The following is a 23,526-nucleotide window of genomic DNA, read 5'->3' on the forward strand; positions in this document are numbered from 1 at the left end:
TTTACACTGCCTTCCTGTAACATTTAGAATTGACTTCAAGGTCCTTCTCCTTACATGGAGCTCTAAATGGACAGGGACCTAGCTACATCGCCAACACTCTAATAAATTACAGGCCAGCAAGAACACTGCGATCATCAGCTGCTGGACTACTAGAGGCTCCCAGACACAGCCAAAAGAGGATCGGTGATGCAGCCTTTATCAACTACACCCCAAAACTATGGAACAAACGGCCCAAAAACAAACAGGGAAGCCAACTCACTAGACATCTTCAAAAGACTCTTTGCTCAGGCATGAAACATCAGGGATATCCTGACACAAATTGTACTTTACCTGCACTATTCTTATTCTGCCTACTTTTATACACTTCCTATCAAATTCATTGTCAGTTCTATGCTAATTTTATCTCACTACCTCTTATGCACTGTAATTTAGTTAAGAGCGATGCGCTGCTCTGTTGTAATGTAAAACAACTTTGTAAAGAAACTATGTTGAGAGAGATGCACTGTTTTTTTTGTTCTATAAAGTGTTAAGAGCAATGCACTGCTCTGCTGTTATATTAAGTGTTACAAGCGATGCACTGCTCTGTTGTAAATGTCATTGTATATTTTTATTGAACTATTTTGTTACACTTTTTTACTCTGTCTATTCTATTTTATTATTTTTAGTATTGCCTATTTTTAAACGGAATCAAACCGCACTTTTTTACTCTGTCTATTTTATTATTTGTATTACTGAATGAAACCGTAAACAGAGAAAGAAGCAAGATGGCAAAGAAGCAAGATGGCTGCTGATTGAAGTGCTGAGCTGCACTCCGTGCCAAACTTCCCTTTAAAATGCCATTATATATGCTTTGATCAGAGATAAACTTAACTTTTTCCAACCTGGATTCACCTGTTAACAAGACGGTGGAGGGACTGGAAGCCTATATTGACGCGTTTTATAAAGAAAACGCTATGGCGGGCACCAAACCCGATACCAAACGCACCCGAAGTGAGCTGGGCTCGAGTGATGCGGATGACCCAACCAGCGACATCCGTGAGTCTTTAACATCTATTCAACATCAACTCCAGAAGCTTGATCTACTCGAACAGCTGACAAACAATGTCAAGGAGTTAAAAGCTTCTGTGGAGTACAACAACTCACTCATCGAGGTGCTAAAGGCAGACAATGCCTCACTCAGGATAGACGTAAACAAACTACAACGTCTGACGGGTAATCTCCAAAAAGAAAATTTCAACATGGCTAATAACATTCTTGACCTACAATGTAGAAGCATGAGAGACAACATAATAATTCACGGTCTTCCTGAAACTAAAAATGAAACTCACCAGAGATCCGAGGAACTTTTTAGGTTATTCCTGTCAGATAACCTGAAAATGAAGTCGGTTGAAACCGAAGCTATCTGCTTTTCCAGAGTCCATCGCCTGGGGAAAGCCAAAGTCGACCAGCAGAGGCCCCGTCCCATCGTGGCCAAAGTCATCGATTCAAAGATGAAATCTGCTATTATGTCCAACGGTAGAGAGTTTAAAGGATCCAAATATTCCATCAGTGACCAGTTCCCGGCAGAGATCATGAGTAGACGCAGGCTGCTCTACCCGGTCATGGCGGATGCGAGGAAAAACAAACGGAATGCCCGTATGTTCATGGATAAACTTTATATTGATGGAACTATGTACAGGCGACGAAAACGTCTTTCATGACGCTCAGGAGGAGATACTGACTCCAAGTATCCAGCGTGCTTCCCGAGCTGCTGTAAACAATGACGCTTGAAGATGACGTCATCATCACCAAGGCGTCCTCGTTGCTATGACTACCCGGGACCATGACTGAATACACGTAGGACACTGCATGCAGAATGCTGCAGATGCAAGTCTTACCTTGCATACTTCCTTTCTTTTCATTTATCTCTTGTGCTTTTCTTCTCAGTCTCATACCCATTCCATTTGTTTGTTTGTTCCAATTCATTTATTTTATTTTTCCTTCTTGTCTCTCCACCCTCTCTTTCAGGTCAATGTTTGATTCTCTCTCTCTCTCTCTCTCTCTCTCTTTCTCTCTTTCTCTCTTTCTCTCTTTCTCTCTCTCTCTCTCTCTCTCTCTCTCTCTCTCTCTCTCTCTCTCTCTCTCTCTCTCTCTCTCTCTCTCTCTCTCTCTCTCTCTCTTTCTCTCTCTCTCTCTCATATATATATATTTTCCCTCATCTTTGGCTAGGGAAATGCGGTTAACGTTGGGCTACTCACCCAGACCCTTGGGCTAATGGGTTTGAATGGAGTGGCTTTGGGTTATTGTTCGTATGTTCTGTTAATCATTTTAGCCCATCCATTAGGGATGGGCCATATGTGTTTTATGTGTAACCCGTCTGTGCAAGACGTTAGGGTTATTTTGTTTTATGTACTTCACCCCCTCCCCCCTCCGTTCACCTCCCCCTTATTCCAGCCATTTAGAGACCTGCCCACATTAGCTTCAATAGAAGCGTCAAAAAAATATTGCATTACCAACAACCACACAACAACATGTATGTCTATGGCTAGTTTGAACATAATGATCTGGAACACTGGTGGAATAAATAAACAACACAAACGAAAAAGCGTGCTCACACTGATGAAAAAAGAACAGGTGGACATAGCTCTTTGAATTGATTGATTGATTGATTGATTGATTGATTGATTGATTGATTGAAAACTTTATTAACAGATTGCAGAATGGGTACAATACAGTACAGCTCAATACACACAATTGTTAAGGGGATGCAGACCAGAGAAAGACTTTCGTCTTGTTTACACCAGGGTCCCCCATTTTCAATTCATCAGGACATATATGACATACATGACATACAGATAGTCAGTACTGCTACATCTATACATTTATGACATACCAGATTTGCAAATACAGTACTGTTTGTGATACAGAAGGAGTCAAGAAAAGGGAGTATATACATTTGACGTAGAAACTGTACATTGGAGGAGGTTGGGTGGGGGGGGTTGGGTACACTGGGATATTGACAACCATACTGGGTCATTTACATTGGAGGTGGTTGGGGGGGGGGGGGGGGCACACTGTATAAACAAGCAAAACTGTACATTGAGGGGGGGGAGACTCTGTACAAACAAACAAAATTGTACATTGGACTATTGACAACCATACTAGGTAAATGACTGTACATTGGAGGGGGTTGGGTTAGGATATTTACAGGGGCCAGTGTTGAATTGCAGTCTCCCGTAGGTGTCTCTTGAGAGAGGTTTTGAAAGTGGGTAGTGATCCACATTCCTTTACAGCTTTGGGTAGGGCGTTCCACATTGATGTGGCATAATTGCGAAACGTGTTTAGTCCCTTATTTGAGCCGAATCTGGGTTTAACATGATTTGTGGAGCTCCCTCTGGTGTTGTGATCGTGGTATTCACTGACCTTTGGGAAGTATTTTGCCATGTACATGGGTACCTTGGTCGTGTAGTGTATCTTGTACACTTGTACTCTGCTAAGCGAAACGCACATTTTAGAGAAAGACATAGATATGTTAGCGGACAACACATATCATAACATCAGTCACTCTTCCTTTGGAACGAGAACTCTGGGAGTAGCCATAGTCGTTAGACGGAAGTTGAATATTGAATTGAAGGGAGTATGGTCTGATGCAGATGGTCGGATAACTATAGCTAAGATTTTACACAAGAACAGAAAAATAGCGTTGGTAGCGGTATACGCCCCAAATGTATACGAAGTTAGTTTCTTCACTTCTTTTTTTGCGGACCTCCCAAACTTTCAAACTTCTTAGATGAAGGAATGGGTACAATAGGAGACACGCCTCCAGTTTTTCAAAAGTTTTTGACACGCCTCAGCTTCTGAGCTGAAGGCGTGTTTTTGCGGACCTCCCAAACTTTCAAACTTTAGACTGTTTTCTTTATACGTTTTTCTTTTTCTTTCTTTCTACCGCAAGACGCGGCCACTGATGGGTCCATGGGACTTGGATAAGTCCTGTGGACCCAACTCTGGCCACTGACCACATGAGCGAACGGGTACATACGCACACAATACACGGCCACTGATGGATCCGTGGGACTTGGTAAAGCACTATGGACCCAACTATGACCACTGATAAAAACGTAACTACACTAGCATTATAAGACCTAAACATTGCTACCTACCATACAAGTGCATTGGTTTAGTGCACTTCCGGTTGCCACTGAGCGGAAATGTTTGTGCGGACCTGTTCTCCCAAACTGGTAAGCAAATGACTGTTTTTACGTTATTTTCATTTTTACGTTACTATTATTATTATTATTATTATTATTTTTTTTTAACATTGATCTTAACTGATCACTATGACTTTATTGCTTTTATCGTTATATATGCCTATAATTGTGTACAGCACTTTGAGCTACATGACATGTATGAAAGGTGCTTTATAAATACTTACTTACTTACTTACTTACTACACTTACCAGAGCAATGTTAGACCTTCCCGAATACTCATTTATAATCGGTGCGGATTTTAATGCCATTTGGAATCCAAGGATGGACAAATCAAACCCCTCCTTTTCCAACGAACAAAAAAATACATCTAATGCATTAAAGGATTGGTCGAAGATTACAGGTGTAAATGACTTATGGCGATCACTCAACCCCATGACCCGGAAGTACTCTTGTCGATCTGCGAGACATAATACATTATCCAGAATAGATTACGTTTTCACAACCCCGAGACTATTTGATAACTACGATGTGGAAATGATACCCAATGCATTGTCTGATCACTGTTATTTACTCTTAAAAGGAACATTTGGTATACTATCATCCCGAGCCCCAAGATGGCGATTTAACACGATGCTGCTTAATAACAAGGAATTCATTACACAAATCAAAGAAGCTCTTACGGTATTCCTACGGATAAATGCGAATTCGGTGCAGGACCCCAGAATATTATGGATGTCGACAAAGGGAATGATCAAGGATTTCACTGATAGCTTTTCCTCCCAAATACGCAAGAATCGATGCTCAAAACTGGCTGAACTGGAAACGCTTTACTCAACGTTATTTAATTCTTTACAATACAACAACTCGGTTCAACTGGAAAATCAAGTCAATATACTAAAAAAAGAGATTAACGCCATATACAGACAACAATCTGAATTGCAAATACATAGCACAAGACAACAGCAGTACTCCCAAGGTTCCAAACCAAGTCACCTATTAGCTATGCGATTAAGAGTCAACGCAAAATTTGCAGATATAACTACCATTAGAGCACAACAAGGACTTGTTACAGAACCCAAAGAAATAAACACGACATTCAAAGAATTCTACTCCAACTTATACAAATCAGAAACGACCTTCGATCAAAACAAAATGGACACATATCTTAATCAAATTAACCTCCCTAAACTTTCAGAGGATGACGCTAAACAGTTAGAAACACCGATCACACTAGATGAACTTAGGGAGGCCATATCTGAAATGCAAAGTGGTAGGGCCCCTGGAAGAGACGGTATCCCACCAGAAATGTACCTCTCTTGTTGGGACATAATTGGACCCTTATTACTAAATATGATTTTATACTCAGTCAAGGAGGGGAACTTCCATAAGAATGGCAATATTGCACTCATAACAGTCCTCCTCAAAAAAGACAAAGACCCCACCGAGTGCGGTAGTTACAGACCTTTAAGCCTCCTCGGAACCGATATCAAACTGTACTCTAAGGTATTAGCCATCAGACTACAAAAGCATATGACGTCTTTAATTCATCCGGACCAAACAGGCTTCATAAGAGGCCGCCTGATCACTGATAACATAAGACGATTACTACACGTACTAGATGCTAACAAGGAAGACAACACACCTAAGGCGATGCTGTCCCTGGATGCAATGAAAGCTTTTGACAGGTTGGAATGGTCGTATCTATGGGCAGTATTATAAAGGATGGGGTTAGGAAAAGGATTCATTGATATGATTAAAGTATTATACAAAGACCCATCGGCCATGATTACAACAGGTACAATCACCTCCGAAATCTTTCCAGTATCACTGTCTTCCAGACAGGGTTGCCCTCTTAGTCCCGGACTATTCGATCTATCATTAGAGCCTTTAGCACAATATATAAGACAATCCCAATCCATAGAACCAATCGTAATCAAGGGCACACAACACAAAATTTGTTTATATGCGGACAACGTAATACTGTTCATGCAAAACCCCAACACCGCATTGCCTCATCTTCTCAAGTTGATTGAGGACTTTGGTGATTTATCGGGATTTAGGATAAATTGGCAGAAGTCGGCCTTCCTCCCACTTAACGCCCCTGCAAAAAGAAATATAACCCTCCCAGAAGAGATACCGATGGTAAAACACTTTAGATGTTTGGGACTTGAAATATTCCCTACCATAAGCCAAACGGTGAAGCACAATTACATAAAAATCCAAAACAAAATCAAATATGACCTTGTCAGGTGGTCAAAACTTAAAAACTCAGTACAAGCACGGATATCAATAATTAAGATGGACGTCCTACCTAGAATCAACTTCTTCAGCTCAATGCTACCGTTACCCCCTCCAAAGGGTTACTGGAAAGAATTACACTCCTCCACATACAAATTTATTTGGAATAACAAACCACCACGTATAAAAAGATCCACCGCACAGAGAAACAAAGCAGACGGTGGTATGGCATTTCCAGATTTCCACCACTATTTTAAGGCATACACTTTAAGACCACTGACAACATGGTTTGATCCCCAAGCATCAGTATCCTGGAGAAATTTAGAAGAAAATATAGTAGCTCCACATAGGCTGAAGGACATAGTGTACACCAAATTATCAATTAAGCAATGCGAACGGAAATTTGGCCCCATAATCACTCATGCAATCCGGATATGGCGTGAAACACAAAAAAAAGACTCTATCCCACATAAATGGCATAATCATACTCCCTTATTCAATAACAATGCACTCTTGATTGGAAAACAACCTATAAGATTCCCTAGATGGGAAAAGCAAGGCATACACACATTAGGAGACGTTTTCAACAAACAGGGTTTTTGTAGTTTTGATGAAATATGCAAAAAATTTAATCTCACCAAGTCCTCATATTATTTTTACGCACAGTTATTGGCATGTTTGAAGGCTCACGGTGTTCCATTAAAGATACCAATTGTACACCACAGATACCACAAATTCTTCTATGAAAGAGAGACATCGAGAGGTTTTGTTTCAGATTTTTATCATCAATTACGAACGGCCTCGTATGAAACCCTACATCTAGACTCAGTCTGGAGGAGGGATATACCAGACCTGGAGATAGACTTTGACTGGCAAGAAGCCTGGGCAAATGTACGCCTTGCATCAAGGAACCCGGACCATCAACAAATCAATCTTAACTATATTCACAGGACATACTTAACTCCTATAAGACTGAACAAAATGGGTCTTAAACAAGACTCCAAATGCTCCTTATGTACAAATGGGGACGAAGGGACATTTATGCACATGTACTGGGACTGCCCACCAGTTAAGATATTTTGGAAAGAAGTGACCCTGCAACTGTCAAATCTCTTAACTCTGGATATACCTGTACACCCCTCTGTATTACTGCTGAATGATGTCTTTGAGCATGCAGTACCTCCACAGCTAAAGAGATTGGTTTTATCCGGTATCACAGTGGCTAAAAAGCTGATAGCATCACGATGGTTTCAACCGGAAAAAATGTACCGGAAGGTCTGGATTCTTAGCATCACGATGGTTTCAACCGGAAAAAATGTGCCGGAAGGTCTGGATTCTTACATATCTCGATGTGATTTATCAAGAAATATCAACAGCTAGAATTTTGGGTCTCAATGAATCCAAAATGGCAATGTGGTTAGAAGTGGTGGAGAGAATAAAAGATAGCATTATAATGGTAGTGTCTGGTTAGGAACAAATTATAATGGTTGGATTATCCAATGGGGGGTCCAGGAGAGGGGGGTACGAGCTGGAGCATATGTGTATTTGTATATCCTATTGTGTGTTGTCATGTTTGTTTATGTGTTTGTTTAAAAAATTATAAAAAAAATAAAATACAAAAAAACAGAGAGGCCTATTGGGATGTTAGATGTGAACAACTGTGATTTACCTTACCTTGCTACCTCTTATCTTATCTTTTTTATGCTCTCATATGCCTGTATTCTTTACTGCTGTGAAGCACTTTGAACTGCAATTTCTGTATGAAAAATGCTATACAAATAAAGTGTATTATTATTATTAAGAGGGAACTAACCAGAGTCTAGTGGCTCTTTGCTGGCTAAGAGTAGTAACCATAAGAGGGAACTAACCACAGAGTCTAGTGGCTCTTTGCTGGCTAACCATCATTTATGTGCTGATTTTATGCATATATGTTAATTTTATACTAATTGCTGTGGTGCACTCTGGACTCTGCGGTCCATGTGTGAAGAGTACTATATAGTTATGTTATTAATATTTATTGTTATATTGTAGAAATGTGTGCATTGAAATGTCTGTAAAGTCTCGACGACATTGAAAATGAGGGTGACCTCAATTGTAATCTCGAGAATAAATAAAGGTTACTAATAATAATGCAGGACCTCTTTAGGGGGTCTTTAATGGCTTGATGATGATGATGATCAATAGGGAACTAACCACAGAGTCTAGTGGCTCTTTACTGGCTGAGAGTACTAACCATCAAGAGGGAACTAACCACAGAGTCAGCAAGGCATTAATGACAGTGGAGCTTATACTGCATTTTCACAACTTGAACATCATTTTACCTAATGTGTCTGTGTGTGTGCGTGTGTTGATGATCCAATGGCCACTTACACACATTCATGCACATGGCCACAGAGGCGTGATCATGCACATGGCCACAGAGGCGTGATCAATCTTGTTGGATGTTGCTCATCCCAATAAGGATCATGTTAAATCTCTCCACTGTGATGAGATCCGGGTACTCCCACGCAGCAGTCAAAAACACTCCTTGTCATGCGTTCTGAGCTGCTAGCGCTGTGAGCAATATGCGAATCATCCCTCGCTCCCGTGTTCTTCCTAGGATGCATGTATACAAGTGAATCCAAAACTCCTTGAAGCGAGGAGAGACCTCTGTCCCGACGACTCTGCAGTGCCGTGTGTGTGTCAGTCTGTCTATGTGTTTGTGAGTAGTTGAGGGGGAAGTGAGTGAGTGGGTGGATGAGTGAGTGAGTGAGTGAGTGAGTGAGCAAGTGAGTGAGGTCTTATTGAATATGTTTGTGTGTGCATGCATGCATGATCACAGGCCGCAATGAGCTTCTTGGCATTCCCACTGCTCTTTTCATCGCCCCGCTCTACGATAATAAGCCTCCTCCCCGCGGTCTTCTCCTGTTCCTAACAGATGCGAAGGAGAGGTCGGCCAAGAGGTTCTCTGCGGACGGCGTGTTCAATTACACATCGCTGCTCCTCAGCCAGGAGGACGACCTGCTGTATGTCGGAGCCAGGGAGGCGCTGTTCGCCCTCAGCCTCTCGGACATCAGCAACACCAAACTACAGAAGAACGTGAGTGTGTATTAACAGAACCCATAAAAAAGGTAGATGCTAGATCCTAGATCCCAGTGCCTGGAAGGAGGTTTGTAAATAGATTTTGATTTGTAGGGAGTGGGATTGGTTAAACGGAACACGCCAACATTTTGGGAAAGTAGCTTACCGTCTTCTCCAGAGAGAGACAAGAAGATGGATACCAGTTTCCTCTGTGTGTGTTCAGTAGAAAGCTATCTGGCTGCACGTTAGCCTAACAATGAATGGAAGCGGACAGTGCCAGTTTGTTGTCAACACCACACTTTAATTATAGGGCCGAACAATCTCTTACAAAAAAAGTACCTATCTTGGTAGATGGATGGTGATTTTAGTTTTACCATGGTACCGGCTATTGTATCAATAACTGATTTTGACTTAAATAATAGCATGGTATAATCCAATTTAAACTATAAATACCAATGGTATTTCCATATGATACCTTTTTTTGGAAATACAATGATCATTTTTTGGAAATACCACAATACCTTTTTACAAGGGATATATCAACATTTGTATATTGTCTATCTGTGTTATTATTAATTAATTATTATTTTCTTTTTTTTACATGAGATATAATTCTGTCGCCTAAATTAATGGTAATTTGGATTTCTCACAAAATTATTTCAGAAATTTGAGAAAATAACAGTTTCAGTTCGACACTGTTCCTATTACCATGCAGTCCAATATGATGAACACCAACTTGTTGGTGTTGTTCCTGCAGGTTGTTCCTGCTGCGTACCTGTTTGTTGCTCGTGCAACCTTTAAACATAGTGGAAAATACAGTAGTGTTTATCTGGGTTTTCTTCTTTTTAATCTTCAGCTGGCATGGGGCACTCCTGCAGGGAAGAGAGAGGAGTGCAGCTTCAAGGGGAAGAACCTACAGGTAGGAGAATTTCCTTGATACACTGGGACTCCCTATAAACTTGGTATCTCATGTATGATTGATTGATTGATTGAAAACTTTATTAACAGATTGCAGAATGGGTACAATACAGTACAGCTCAATACACACAATTGTTAAGGGGATGCAGACCAGAGAAAGACTTTCGTCTTGTTTACATCAGGGTCCCCCATTTTCAATTCATCAGGACATATATGACATACATGACATACAGATAGTCAGTACTGCTACATCTATACATTTATGACATACCAGATTTGCAAATGCAGTACTGTTTGTGATACAGAAGGAGTCAGGAAAAGGGAGTATATACATTTGACGTAGAAACTGTACATTGGAGGAGGTTGGGTGGGGGGGGTTGGGTACACTGGGATATTGACAACCATACTGGGTAATCTACATTGGAGGTGGTTGGGGGGGGGCACACTGTATAAACAGTATAGACCCAGTATAGACCCAGCCTATACCTTAACCCTAACCTTGACAGCGTTGGACCTCACGCTCCATCTTAACCAGCCATGATGCCTGCATGAGATACCAAGTTGTTAGTGAGTTTCGTGGTACAACACCCCCACCCACCTGTTCATTCATTCATATTGTTGTGAGGGTATAGGCTTCAAACATGACAGTTTTCTGTTAAATTATGGTTTCGATCATATGTGATCAGTTACTGACATGACCTAGTATCAGACAGAGCCTAATAATAAAGAGGTATGTATGTATAGGGAAGCTTGCACTATATACCTAATATGTATAGGGAAGCTTGCACTATATACCTATTATGTATAGGGAAGCTTGGACTATAGACCTATAAGTAGATGGAAGCTTGGACTATAGACCTATAAGTAGAGGGAAGCTTGGACTATAGACCTATAAGTAGAGGGAATCCTGCACTATAGGTCTGTATGTATAGGGAATCCTGCACTATAGGTCTGTATGTATAGGGAATCCTGCACTATAGGTCTGTATGTATAGGGAATCCTGCACTATAGGTCTGTATGTATAGGGAATCCTGCACTATAGGTCTGTATGTATAGGGAATCCTGCACTATTGGCGTGTATGTATAGGGAAGAATACACTATAGGCCTGTATGTATTTGGAAGCAGGGGCTGGGCTAGGGGGTGGCTACTTGGGCTCAAGCCCCGAATGTTTTCTGAAAAGCCCCGAATCTATTTTTTTTTTTTTTTTTTTTTTTTGGACAATTCATCATTGTTACATGAAAATATGTTTGCACCAGATTTAGCAGAAGCTAATTTCCATCTGTGGTCTATCCAGCTGCTAACTGTATTTGAGTGAGTTAAGTCTTGGTGTCATGGTAGACTCAGACCTAAGCTTTAAATCACAATCAACAAGTTGACAAAAACTTAATTCTTCCACCTTAGAAACATAGCTAAAGTACGGCCATTTATAAATCAAAAGGACGCTGAAAACCAGATCCATGCATTTTATCTCAAGCCAACTCGACTACTGTAATGCACTCCTTACCGGCCTCCCGAAAAAATACGATGATAACTATTTTATTGCAATGCACTATTGCATTATTTTATTCTATTTTACTAACTATTTTATTGCACTGCACTATTTTACTTTGTATCAGTGAATCATAGACGCCTGGCCATAAGAGCATTCGGAGCATCTCTGATCATGAGCATCTTGCTCCACCACTTTTTGATCATATGAAAAATATGATATATCCCCCCCCAATATATAAATCTAACCATAACTACGTTATGGTTAACTGAGTTTTATAGTGAAAAGAGCAGCTTTATTGGTCAAGATTGAAGGCTCTATATTGCAGGAAATTGCACGTACAGGTTAATTAAATTAAAAAAAAACTGTCGTGCCTGACCCCCTCCAAACCACCCCTTACCTGCAAAAAAAGAAAATATTAAAAAAAAAAAAAAAAAAAAAAAAGGGGAGGACCTATCTGGGCTAAGCCCCGGATCTCCTATAATCCTAAATCCGCCCCTGTTTGGAAGCTTGCACTATGTATAGGGAAGAATGCACTATAGGCCTGTATGTATTTGGAAGCTTGCACCAGTGTTTCACATTAATTACCTAGACTGTGGTAATGAACCAAAAAAAAAATGTAAAAAATAAAAGAAAATGTTTTTTTTTTAAATATAAAGTTTGCAAATAGGGATGTATCAGTAGTATTGGCAGTGGTAGTAATCGTAATAGTAATCCAGTATATTTTTTTATTTTCTAAAAAATAAACCAGTTCAACACAGGTAACCACTTTTGCTTCATTTCTTTGATGGCTCAAATGTATGCTCTAGTCCAGTGGTTCCCAAACCTCTCCTCGAGGCACCCGAGCCGTTCCATGTATTTGTTAAATTCCACCACCAGCACACCTGATTCAACTAATAAAGGGCTAGGGTTGAATCGGGTGTGCTGTTGGGGGAATTTAATGGCTGGGGTGCTTCGAGGAGAGGATTGGGAAGCACTAGTCTAGTCGATTTTGTGTTTTGAGCACAAGGTTCATCATAGATCTAGCCTCTTTATTTTGCTCTCAAAGTGCACCAGATTCATGCATTTAACTTTAAAATGTACACCAAAAAAAAGGTTTCGGGGACCATGCCCCCGGACCCCCCTAGAGGGGCCATGGTTCACCCACCACAGTCTCACAAAATCCTGTGGGAAACACTGCTTGCACTATAGTTCTACTCGATTAGATTTCCATTCACAAGGTCCTGATTAGATTTAATAACATTTTATTCGATTTTGATTCAATTAGGTGCTGGTTTCAACACCTGCCATTGTTGTCAAAAGATGTAATTTGGTCAACTTGAGTTGTAGTTCGTAGTTCAGCAGAAACTCTGCGCCATGGAAAACTAGAGACATCTGCAGGACGGGAGGCGCACAAGAAATAACGTTCTCCTGGGATTTTAAGAAGCCATTTAATTAAATTCATATTAAACCATTCACTATATATTTATTTTTCTATCATTTCTCCCTGCCCTACCTGTACTGTATGTAATCAGCACTGTGGAAAGCTTATTATTCTCTTACTGTTATTCCGCACATTGCTTCGCTTCACATCAAGGCGCAGGCTCCAGAAGCCAGAACTGTCCACCAATCATAGTCATTTCAAGCGTTCACTGTACGCTCCCTATATTCAGAAAAGTAGGTGTGTTGTTATGTTAATGTATGTTAATGAATGCAAATTACCTCGTCGCATGAATGAACACCCGAGGAAGCCACAGACATACAAATGTGTCCCCTGGTGTCCGCAAGGGTGATGTATGGCTGCATTTTAAACACTAGACATTCCCTAGAAGAAACATGGGGACATAATGGATAAACGAGGCCCAATGTACATTTTCATCATGTACCCCTCTGGGAAACACACAGCCTGAGTGCAGGGTCAGCCGTTGGGGACACGTGAGGTGCTTTGGGGCCAAACGGTTCTGGGGACTCCCTGAGAGGAACTACCCACTGGGGAGCTCCTCCCGAGAACTGCATACCTTTTCAGGACTTAGTTTCTCTTTGAACGCTGACGGGATGTAAGCCGACCCTGCTTCTGCCTTCCCTGGAGAGGGACAGTGGCTGGGCATGTAGTGAGAGAGCTTGGCTGCATTCCAGTTTGGCCAAATGGCAAACATTGGAAATAACGTTACTTCACCTATATAAACACAACAACACTGCTTAACTTATACAATCTTGTTGTGACTTAAGAGATTCACTGAAGAAAGTAATCGCTTTCAACTTCAAATTACTTTATTTTCCTTTCGGAACTTCATTTGTCCAGTGGTTAAAAGACAAACATACAGTCACAATACATAGACACTCACCACTATAAAAAAAAACACCAGCTTCGTTAAAACTACAGTAAAAAGACCACTATATAAAAAAACACCAACTACATTAAAACTGCAGTACTAAAAGCATGATATATTAAAATCCATGTGGAGCAGTTCTATATGTATATAAATAATAGTAGTACAGGTGATATATGTCCATCAGGTGGAAGGGGGAGTCTATTTTAAGTAGTCCAAAGTCCTTGGGGGGGGGGGGGGGGGGGGGGGGGCAGTCCGTCCTCCACCAGACCTAGGTGTTCAGCAGTCTGATGGAAGTTGGCACGAAGCTACCTAAGCCCCTTTTGTTCAATGATGAAGCGCTGTATCGGCGGCCTGAGGGCATTAGTTTGTAATGGGTGTGAAGGGTGTGTGTGTTGTCCTCAACTATTTGGGAGGCCTTTTTAACTGTCCATTTCTTGTGGATGCTACTGAGTGGCTCCTGGTCCTTCCCAATGATCTTGCCGCTGATCTTAACGACCGGGAGGTTTCCGGTTTGTAAGATCCTGATCAAACTGGCCAGTATCACGTCTTCGTCTGTTTGGCCCTCCATCCAATTCCTCTGCGTTGTGTACTTTTAATGGTCCTGACGTCTCCGATACTGGTAGATAAGATCCTTATCTCCCCCGTTAGTGCAATCCATAAACCATACTAATTCTCCACCTCCGTAAGAATTCGACACTTCGACACTGTGAGATACCTTATGAGGAAAAGCGTTGTTTTATTGCTATAAACAGAACCTCATAATCAGATGTTATCAGATGTTATCAAATTGTATCGTCCTTGAAGAGTCTATTCTAATGATCTTTCGGTCCAGTCTATTGTCCCTCTGTCTCTCAGTCCAACAGTGGTCAGGCCTGTTCGTTAGCCAAGACCATCCTCGTGGTAGCCGAAGCTACTGATGATGTGGCAAATTGTGGCATTCTCCCCCCCCCCCCCCCCTCTGTGATGAGAGGAGAGAGAGAGTCTCTCCTGGTTTCTTCCCTCTTAGTCTCAGCCAGATTTGAGTCTGCCCTACCCGGAACCACTGTCAGCTTTATAGGATCTTCGTCATAACTATGATAGCCCACCCCTTTCTGGTTGTCATGTGCCGCGTTGTCATGACAACTGCTAACCTTTCACACATTAAAATGCAGTTTCTACTGTTTCATTAAAATAAACCGCTCTCCCTCGCTCTGGGAGACACTTGCTCTTATCTCAGATGTTCTTACAAAGAATGTCAACAAACATTCTCTCGCTGGCAGTGTGGTGCACCCTCGCTCTGAACCAACCTCTGCTAAGCCAAACACATTTCTGCCCTCTCTGACCTGGCACCGTTAGATGCTACCATCTTCCCCCAATCTATACATCACATACATTGAAAAAGCACCCCAAATCCCTCATTCCCCCCTTTGATTCTTAATCAACCTTCAGAATCATAAATCATTATTTGGGTTTTTAATTAATTATGCCAAAAAAAAACTCAACAATTAGGGCCCCGCCGTCTGCTGTTTTCCTTTTGTTTTCCATTACCCGCATCACACCCAAACCAGAAAGGATAAACAACGGTCATGGAGGAGAGAAAGAGAGAGAGAGACAGAGAAAAACACAGATTGCAACTTTTCAGACAACACACCTAAAACCCTTCGGCCCCCCTATTAGGTACCCCACGTCCAAATCAGAGCGCTCCCTTCCCTCTCTTACAGTACACCTCCCATCTTGGGCCGGTCCCGTCTTCTAGGGCAAGGGCCCCTTTCAGTGACGGCTCCTTTCCTGAGCTGGTCCCCCTCCCAGGGCGCGGTCCCCTAGGCAAAAATGTCTCCCCTGGTCTGCTACTGCTCAGTGTCTCTGGCTGTCCTCTCCACATCTGCTCCTCCACCGCCGCCGTCTCCTCTCTCGTCGTGGACGATCTGTGTACCAGGCTGCGGTGCCTGGCCCCTGCGGCTTCCTCCTCCTCCAGTCTGTCTCCTGGTCATCTCCATCGCTGTCGGTGTCATTCCCCCCTTGAAAGCAGAAACACAACACCGGCAGTCGTCTGTACATTCGACTTCCCTTGTTTTGCTATTAGTCTACCACCTTCTCCACACCTATTATCCATCTTACAGGGCGGTTCCCTGTTTGTTGTCTTCCGGCGTGACACTTGCAGTTTCCGATACCCACTCCGCGCAACTCTTCATCCCAGTTTGACCCCCAGCGCGCGCCAGTTCTTCTGGTGACGTGTCTTCTGAAGACCCTGCCTATCTATTAGGTGTGAGAAGGCCCCACTGGAATTCAAACTCCCTCTTTAATTCCATAATTAACCCATTCAAATAACTGCACCATCTTTCTGTGCAATTCTTATTTAATCCATTGTATAATTAAACTCTATATCTAATATTATTATTATAATAATAATCCACTCTCTGTGCTCATTAGATTCACTATTGAATCACTCCCCCACTCCGCCACTAGATGGTAGTACAGGCCTATATCTAAATATTCCCCTATGGGTAATGAAAACTCCCCAGCACTACCCCCTCGCCGCCACTAGGTGGCGACCTACTCCTCCTCTATGGTGGTTTAGTTGACGTGTCACTTCCTGGTTCTTTATCTGTTGTTAACTCCTCGTGGCTCCTTTGCGGCCATCTTGACTCGGTGCAAATGGCTACTCTCTCAACAAACGAACGCTGCCCTTCTTTCCAAGGCCTAAAAACACAGCTGTTTTTCCTCTCATTCCTATCCATTATCAGGGGACGCTTTCTCAGACTAATACTCTTGCCTGATCAGACATAATACACACTGGTACAATCTCCTTTCGACTTTCCTTCTGTTATGAAAACAGTCCCGCCATTAACAATTTTTCGATCTGATTCAAGCGTCCCCCCCCCCTTTCCTCATCTCGCATTTACCCTCCTTAAACCAAAACTGTGCAGCCTGCCTCGTTTGCTTTTCATTCTCTGTAGATAACACCCTCGATTTTCACCATGGCTCCCTGCTCATATTATTACAGCTGGCATTCTCTCTGTGTCGAACTAGAAATGTTTACGTTTACGGATGCACATCTGTTTGTTTTTATTTGGCTTAAAAGATCAAAACAACCGTGTGCACAGTGAACTCACATTTTTGATCGGAGCGCTGTTTCCCCTACAGCGCTGGTTCGCCTCCTGACCGCTCGACTCGCCGCTCTCTCCCAGGGCTGGCCGGCCTTGCTCAATCATGATTCTCCCACACACGATGACTGTTGTCCACTGTCATCCCATTATTGAAAAAGTCTTTTTCCGTTGTTCTTATCTCTCGGCAACCAACTGCTCCCGTTGTTTTAATCTCTTGCAAATCCGGCTGTCATCGGCACCAACTGTAAGATCCTGATCAAACTGGCCAGTATCACGTCTTCGTCTGTTTGGCCCTCCATCCAATTCCTCTGCGTTGTGTACTTTTAATGATCCTGACGTCTCCGATACTGGTAGATAAGATCCTTATCTCCCCCGTTAGTGCAATCCATAAACCATACTAATTCTCCACCTCCGTAAGAATTCGACACTTCGACACCGTGAGATACCTTATGAGGAAAAGCGTTGTTTTATTGCTATAAACAGAACCTCATAATCAGATGTTATCAGATGTTATCAAATTGTATCGTCCTTGAAGAGTCTATTCTAATGATCTTTCGGTCCAGTCTATTGTCCCTCTGTCTCTCAGTCCAACAGTGGTCAGGCCTGTTCGTTAGCCAAGACCATCCTCGTGGTAGCCGAAGCTACTGATGATGTGGCAAATTGTGGCATTCCCCCCCCCCCCCCTCTGTGATGAGAGGAGAGAGAGAGTCTCTCCTGGTTTCTTCCCTCTTAGTCTCAGCCAGATTTTAGTCTGCCCTACCCGGAACCACTGTCAGCTTTATAGGATCTTCGTCATAACTATGATAGCCCACCCCTTTCTGGTTGTCATGTGCCGCGTTGTCATGACAACTGCTAACCTTTCACACATTAAAATGCAGTTTCTACTGTTTCATTAAAATAAACCGCTCTCCCTCGCTCTGGGAGACACTTGCTCTTATCTCAGATGTTCTTACAAAGAATGTCAACAAACATTCTCTCGCTGGCAGTGTGGTGCACCCTCGCTCTGAACCAACCTCTGCTAAGCCAAACACATTTCTGCCCTCTCTGACCTGGCACCGTTAGATGCTACCATCTTCCCCCAATCTATACATCACATACATTGAAAAAGCACCCCAAATCCCTCAGGTTGATGGCACGCATCACTCCAAACCATGATGTAATGTTAAAGAACATTATCGATTCCACAAAGGAGTTGTAGAAAGCCTGCAGGATTGATGGTCGGACCTGAAGCTTCCTTATCTTCCTGAGGACGAACAGTCGCTGTTGGCACTTAGAGTGGATGTTATCTGTGTTGGTCTTGAAGGTGAGCTTATGGTCGATGGTGGTGCCAAGATATTTGTACTCCTCAACGCGCTCTATTGTCTGGCCATTTATCTCCAGAGCCGGGGGAGTTGTGGGGTCACGCCTGAAGTCCACCAGCAGTTCCTTCGTTTAGCTGGGGTTTAGGTCCAGGAAGTTGTTCTTACACCACTCTGCGAACCTGTTCATTTCTACAATGATGCGGTCATTGGAGTTGGTGGTGTCAATGATGACTTTGTCATCAGAGTATTTGATGAAGAGCATCTCAGGGTCTGAGCTGCTACAGTTGTCGGTGTACAGAGTGAACAGGACTGGTGAGATGACAGTTCCCTGGGGTTCCCCGGTGGATACCGTTCTGTTGGAGCTGTAGTTGCCGTTGAATCTAACGGTCTGGTGTCTATTTGTGAAGAAGGAGAGAATGAGCAGTATGAGGTGGGGGTTGACATTCATCCGGAGGAGTTTCTGTCCCATCAGATGAGGTTGCACTGTGTTTCATGCATAGATCACAGTAGATTGGTCACTTCAATGTTAGCGTTAAAAACGCCTAATCTATGTTTTAAATTATGGCTATGTGTCTAATCTGCCCGTCGCTTTATCAATGACTCGTTTGCAGTCAACATTGTCGAAGCGGATTGTTTTTTTATCGGTTCATTTTTGTTTTATAGCATTTTGAAAAGCCCTCGTTTTCAAGGAAGATATAAAGATTCCATGATAAAAGACATTTACTGGAATATTCTAGAACAGTGGTTCTCAACTGGTCTAGCCTCGGGACCCAACATTTTCCTTAGTCATTAAGTCGCGACCCAAAATTTTGAACCACTATGATTTATGTAAAAAAAATATATTTGCAGTAATACGCAATCTTTCAAAACATGAAATAAACACACAAAAGTGCAACTATTGCTAAAAACCCAATGAAATAAAAGAATAATAAATAATATATGCTTCTTAGCAGATTTCTTAGCTTAACATAACAGACCTAAATTTGGGGGAACTAATGGGATAACTGAGTTTGCAACAAAAGTGCAACTAGGGCTAAAACCCAATGAAATAAAATAATAATAAATAATATGCTTCTTAGCAGATTTCTTAGCTTAACATAACAAACCTAAGTTTGGGGGAACTAATGGGATAACTGGGGTTGCAACAAAAGTGCAACTAGGGCTTAAAACCCAATGAAATTAAATAATAATAATAAATAATTATGCTTCTTAGCAGACTTCTTAGCTTAACATAACAGACCTAAGTTTGGGGGAACTAATGGGATAACTGGGATTGCAATAAAAGTGCAACTAGTGCTAAAAACCCAATGAAATAAAATAATAATAAATAATATGCTTCTTAGCAGATTTCTTAGCTTAACATAACATACCTACGTTTGGGGGAACTAATGGGATAACTGGGGTTGCAACAAAAGTGCAACTAAGGGCTAAAAACACAATGAAATAAAATAATAATAATAATAAATAATATATCCTTCTTAGCAGAATTCTTAGCTTAACATGCAGGGGACTAATGGGATAACTGGGGATGATGTTTGCTCCTGACAAGAGTCTCAAAGTCTGGGGTGATTGTAGACAAAGCAACTCTGAGGTCATGCTCAATGTCCAATCTGTTCCTCTGCTTTGTCTTCAGCTGGACCAGAGCTGAGAAGCCACTTTCACAAAGATAGGTAGTACATTTTTTTTTTTTTTTTTTTTCCTTTTTTTTTTTTTTACACACACATCCGCGACCCACTCAAAATGGCCCTGCGACCCACTTTTGGGTCGCGACCCACCAGTTGAGAAACACTGTTCTAGAATATACAAAAACGTTGTAATTTTTTGGCCTATTTATGAATCGTTTTCAAATAAACGCTAGATTATCGATAGTATATGTGTACGTATGCACGCTATAGACACGAGCTGAAAATCGATTATCTTATTTCCTCATCAGCGATCGCGCACACACAGACACATCACACATAGGGCAAACGCTGAGGTCTCAGCGAATACAACTCTGATTATCCCAAGACTGGTAAAATGGATTCCTTACCTCAGATCAGATGTTCTCCAAAAAGATTATTCCAATTCCTGATCGCCATTCCAAATATCGATCACGCTTATTGATTGATTATTGGCTGCTGTGAATATATATTCCAGGGTGATTCTCGTCCCGCGATGACTTCATTTGTTGATCAGACTTCTTGTCAGCACAAGGAGCCAGCTGGCTCCGCCTCTACATATCTACAGATCCCAGGTCAGTCTAAGCGACTGACCTGCAGTTACACAGGGATAGACGATAGGGGGCGCTTTTTTCCATTCTGAGCTCCTGTAGGGGCTGCTGTACCAACGGGAGACTCGGTTGATGAAATATGATTTCAGATCGCTAATAAAACAATAAAACGATATTTGTCGTCGTGGGCACTCAGTGGGGGGGCTAATAAAACAATATGTCGTCCGTGGTACTGAAAGGGTTAAGGTACCTTATTTCTGTATGTCCACTCGATGTGACTGTAAATGAGGGGAAACCTCAGTTGCCTTTCAAGTTTAGATAAAGGTTTGAAATTAAATGTCCTGGTTGATGACGAGATGAGTGTTAAAATGGTCAATAGCTAACTTTAAATAATGAACCTCCAAACATGAAACTGTTCTGAAGTAAAATATTGTTGTAACTAAAAGAAGGTTTTTAATGCAAAGGTATTTCAACTACAATACAAGGTGGACTCAGGCAGCAGAGCACAGCTGAGGACACTTAGGTCTGATACCATGAGCATCTGGACTTATCACCATACACCTACGTCACTCATGGTTCCCCTGGGCTTGGATGAGTACCTGCCCTGAAGTAGGAGCTAAAAAGGTCCCTCAAAACGGCATTCTAAGAACTACAATCATCCTCAGTTCCTGCAGTACAGACACAAAAAAAGGGTTAGTTCCTCCCAATAGTTATTAGAACTATGAAAACGTTCCTCCGGTCCGAAAACGCCTATGGACAGGAATGTAAGGATGGGGATGGTCTCTCTAAACCCACCCTTCCTCCAGTATTGGCAGGATCCTCTAAAGCAGTGGTCCCCAACCATCTGCTACTGGGCCATAAGGAAACAATAGACCTCTTTCCTGGAGAAGAAATTGCACATCAGCTCACTTCTTTTTCACTTCAGCTGCTGTGCGCTGATATTGATGTTGAATTTGAGTAGTGCGACGCACAAGATGTCATCAGTCGGTCGTCACCCACTTACCTACTCCTTGTGCCTCTATTACCATTACCATGTACCACTACCAGAGAGTTTCCTCGGAAGAGGTAGGCGATAAAAGGCCTAACAATGTTGATAACCAGAGGCCAAGACTGCAAAAAATGTAATATATAAGATATCCAAACATTACTTAAAGGACCACACCAGTCTAATTACACCAAAGACATTTCAACAAGGGACAGGTAGATGAATCAAGTGTCTATATACTTTTACCTTTTCTGTTATTTTTCTTCCAGTATGGCTGCCTGTAACCATTGGTAACCACTTTCAAAAGAAAATGTCTACTTTGCGTGCAGTGGTAGAGTTGGTAAAACACTGGAAAAGCATGATATTACTATTCTCCGGTGGCTTGTTTACAAGATTCAGTAATACGACACCAAAGAATCATTCCTTTGATAATATATCTCTCATACATCAACACATAGCAACCATTGTTTATGTGTACACAGTTCAGTTCCATTGTTAACTCAGATGCTCGTTTAGAATATTTCTTGTTAACTCTTTCAATGCCATGCCTGGTTTTCCGTTTTACCGCTTGAATGCCACCATCCGCGCCAATGTTAACGTTAATATCGCCTAATCTATGTTTTAAATTATGGCTATGTGTCTAATCTGCCCATCGCATTATCAAATACTATTTTCCAGTCAGTGCTGTGAAGGCAGATTCTTTTTTTATCGCGTCGTTTCCGTTTCAGAGCAGTTAGAAAAGCCCCCGTTTTGATATAAAAAACAGCTCATTCTGGAGCATTCTATGAAAATCGTCTTTTAGTGGAATATTCCACAACGTTGATATTCGTCGGCCTTTTTATGAATCGTTTTCAAATAAACGCTAGATGATCAATATTATACGTGCACGCACGCACATTACGGCCGCGCACTGATAATCGCCCTGTTGATTTCCTCTCGGACTTTTACAATGAAACCGAAAGAAGACATTTCACAAAACAGCTTATAACTTCATCAAACTTACTCCGATTATCCTACCACTGATAACACAGAGTCCTTACCTGACATCAGATGGTATCCAACTGGTATATTCCAATTCCTGATCACCATTCGAAAAAATCGATAAGTGTATGGATCCAACGCGACACAGTAGATCTCTATGATCCGCGGGGATCTGAGGCTCCAGAATGAACTGTGGTAACCCCGGCTGGATCAGTGAACTGGAAAATGTGGAGTACCGGATTTTTTTCCCCATTCATTTTCATTGAGTCCATTCCAAAATCACTTATGTCATCTGGGAGACGACAGGGGGCGCTTTTTTCCACAGTGATCGTCGGCGCCCCTCGGCTATACTCGGGTAGGCTCGGGTGATGCAATCATTTTTCAGATCGCAAAAAAAAAAAAAAAAAATCCGAGAAATCTCGTGAGTGGCACTGAAAGAGTTAAGGTAACAATGGTGGAAAATGAGCAATGTATGATACTGATACATACTTACTCAGGTCCATGTGTTTAGTCCATCTTCGCTTTTTTCTGGATTAAGCACTCATTCAGATCAGATCCGACAAGGCAGGGGGGAAAGGGTTCCGCTTGTTTCGAATGAGGGGTAGTTGCGTTGGGCTCCGACAATTGTTACTGGGGTTGCCCCCATAGATTTATATCACTAGATGACTAGATGACGGAGACCGACGTTGCCACGTGGCAGCCATCTTGCGTGGGTGGAGCATGCCCACTCATATCTATGGTCTATGTCTATGGTG

At 41.9% G+C, this 23,526-nt stretch overlaps 1 protein-coding gene across 1 annotated transcript in view; it reads left to right on the forward strand.

Moving 5' to 3' along the window:
* LOC311223265 (semaphorin-4B-like) overlaps positions 1-23,526 on the forward strand; it is a 183,758-nt gene that overhangs the window by 86,060 nt on the left and 74,172 nt on the right. The window contains exons 3-4 of the mRNA XM_084308050.1: positions 9,344-9,504; positions 10,343-10,405. Of these exons, the coding sequence (XP_084164176.1) occupies positions 9,344-9,504; positions 10,343-10,405 (224 nt within the window). The remainder of the gene's footprint in view (positions 1-9,343; positions 9,505-10,342; positions 10,406-23,526) is intronic.

Source organism: Notolepis coatsorum (genome assembly GCF_963971535.1).
Source record: "Notolepis coatsorum genome assembly, chromosome: 2".
NCBI lineage: Eukaryota > Metazoa > Chordata > Actinopteri > Aulopiformes > Paralepididae > Notolepis > Notolepis coatsorum.